Below are 2500 nucleotides of genomic sequence, written 5' to 3'. Positions count from 1 at the left end.
TTATTATTATTATCATTATTATTATTATCATTATTATTATTATTATTACTATTTTTTTCCCATCACCATGATCATTATTGTTATTAGTATTATTATTACTATTATTATTGTTGTTATTATTGTTATTATAATAGCTCTGATTATTACCATTATTATTATTATTGTCATCATTATCATCATCATCATCATCATCATCATTGTTAATATTACTTTCATTCTATCAATACGATTATCATTATTATTATCATTATTATTATAATTGTTATTATGATTATTATTATCATTATTATTATTATTACTATTTTTTTCATTGTTATTATCATTCCTGCTATTATAATTATTATAATTATTATTATCATTATCATTATTATTATTGATATTTTTTATCATTATTATTATTATAATAGTTATAATACTAATTACTATTGTTATGTTGATTATCATTAAATTCCTTACTATTATTATTATTATTATTATTATTATTATTATTATTATTATTTATCTTTATCTTTATCGTTACAATAATAATAATGAAAATAATAATAGTAATAATAATAATAATTATTATTTTTTTTTTTATGATACTAATACTAATGATGATAATAATGAAAGTAGCACCATTAACAGTTATTATCATCATTATTATCATTATCATTATTATTATCAATATTTTAATTATCATTATCATTATTATTATTATTATTATTATTATTATTATTATTATTATTATGGTCATCATTATGAATGTTATTATTATCATTATTATTTTCATTATTATCATAATAATCTTTATCATTATTTTCCTTGTTATTATTATTATGATTATTATTATAACTATAGGTATTATTATTACAGTATCATCAAACTGAAATGATGCTAATTATAAATAATAACATCCTTATCCTCGAGGGGCTAACGCCGACGGGGCGCAAGGCCGCATCCACGCATCCCTCATGGCGAGTCCCCGGGCAGGCCCATCTCTAACTCCTCACGACAGATCTGGTCGAGCTACCCAAGCCATGATCTCCTAGGTCGTCTCACGGGCCTCCTCCACCCAGGATTATCCCGCAGAGATACAACGTGATGGACAGGATCATCCACATGGAAATGAGCTAGGTGCCCATATAGCCTGAGTTGGTGATCCTGGATTATGCAATTAACAGGTCCTATGTCAGTCTTACGGTTGTAGCATTCGGTTGGACACATGGTCCTGTCAACTGTCCAAGAAACTTGTTACAAAAGGCATCAAGACGAGGCTCCAAGACTAGATAGCGTCCAGATTTCACTTCCATAGAGCAAAACCTGTTGTAGCTTGGTCCTTCTGCATAGGTACCAACATCTCCAAATGCACTTGTTGATCGAATTCATGGTTCCTGATGCCAGACCAATCTGTCTTCTGACAGTCCAGAGATATAGACAAGGTATGCAAAACTCTCTGTGACTTCAACGTCTTCACCACAAGCATGGATCGACTGAACGGGTTCCCCTAATATGCCCCCAAAGTCCTGAATCCTGGTCTTGGTCCAGGAGATCTTTAGGCCCGAGGGCTTCCCCTCATTGCTAAATGCATCAAGAGCCGCCACCAGTGATTCCAGGAACTCAGATAGGATAGCAACACCATCGACACAGTTAAGGGCTGAGACCTTGATATTGCCCAGTGTTTCCCCACACTGACTCTGCCCATTATTCAGTCCAGGTGTTGAAAAGTGTTGGTGCAAGGACATAGCCTTGCCTCACCCCAGTACTGGTATATAGGCTTGCTAATAGGCCAATACTCTGTGTTGGAATTCCCCTAAATCTCAGAATCTCCCATAACCTTCTTTAAGTCGATGTAGGCTACAAGCAACCACTGACAGCGCTAGGATACGTCTACTGTGGCCTTGCCAGAAGTGAATCCCAGATTGCTCTGGTCTCTGGTGCCTTAGTAGGTGGTCGTGGATCTGGAATGTGGGCGAAAACCCTGCCTGGTATACTGAGCAGTGTAATGCCATGGTAGTTGATTTGAGATAATCTGCCCATCCACTAAACGGACTGCAGTCATCTGCAAGGAGGGCTTAAAGTTCAGTTTTCTAAGGGCTTGGTAGGTAGGGCGAGGGTAATTTTCCAAGAAATGACCTTCAACCTCCTCAGCAAGATTCCTGATGAACTGTTCCTTGTCCTCTCTAAACAGTGTCCAAGCCCTATGCACCAAAGAGGGACATGAGTCTTGATTTCAACACGCTTCAGTGGCCTCCAATGTCTCCAGGGAGATGGAATTCTGCCTTGCCCTCAGGCGTACACCAATGGACTCCTGCACTACTTTGAGTGTTACGTGCTTGAAGGACTCCCACAGAGCACCTGAGTCTGTCAGGTTTTCAAGTTCTGTGAATCGATCAGAGACTGCTGTGGTGATCCCATCGGCACACTCCTCCCTCAGTCTGTCCAAGTGGAACACCTTAGAGTGGCCAGGGTGGGCAAGGAGTTTTGCAGTGGGAAGTGGACCTGTAGGGTAGTCACTACC

At 37.1% G+C, this 2500-nt stretch overlaps 1 protein-coding gene across 1 annotated transcript in view; it reads left to right on the top strand.

Annotated features, from left to right (window-relative positions):
- The window catches only part of LOC125036632 (putative uncharacterized protein DDB_G0286901), a 13382-nt gene extending 12266 nt beyond the window's left edge, over window positions 1-1116 (top strand). Inside the window, exon 12 of the mRNA XM_047629441.1 lies at window positions 1032-1116. Coding sequence (XP_047485397.1) covers window positions 1032-1116 — 85 coding nt within the window. The remainder of the gene's footprint in view (window positions 1-1031) is intronic.
- Window positions 1117-2500: the final 1384 nt, after the last annotated feature.

Source organism: Penaeus chinensis, chromosome 1, assembly GCF_019202785.1.
Source record: "Penaeus chinensis breed Huanghai No. 1 chromosome 1, ASM1920278v2, whole genome shotgun sequence".
In the NCBI taxonomy this organism is placed as follows: domain Eukaryota; kingdom Metazoa; phylum Arthropoda; class Malacostraca; order Decapoda; family Penaeidae; genus Penaeus; species Penaeus chinensis.
This window is presented reverse-complemented; position numbering and strand designations above follow the sequence as displayed.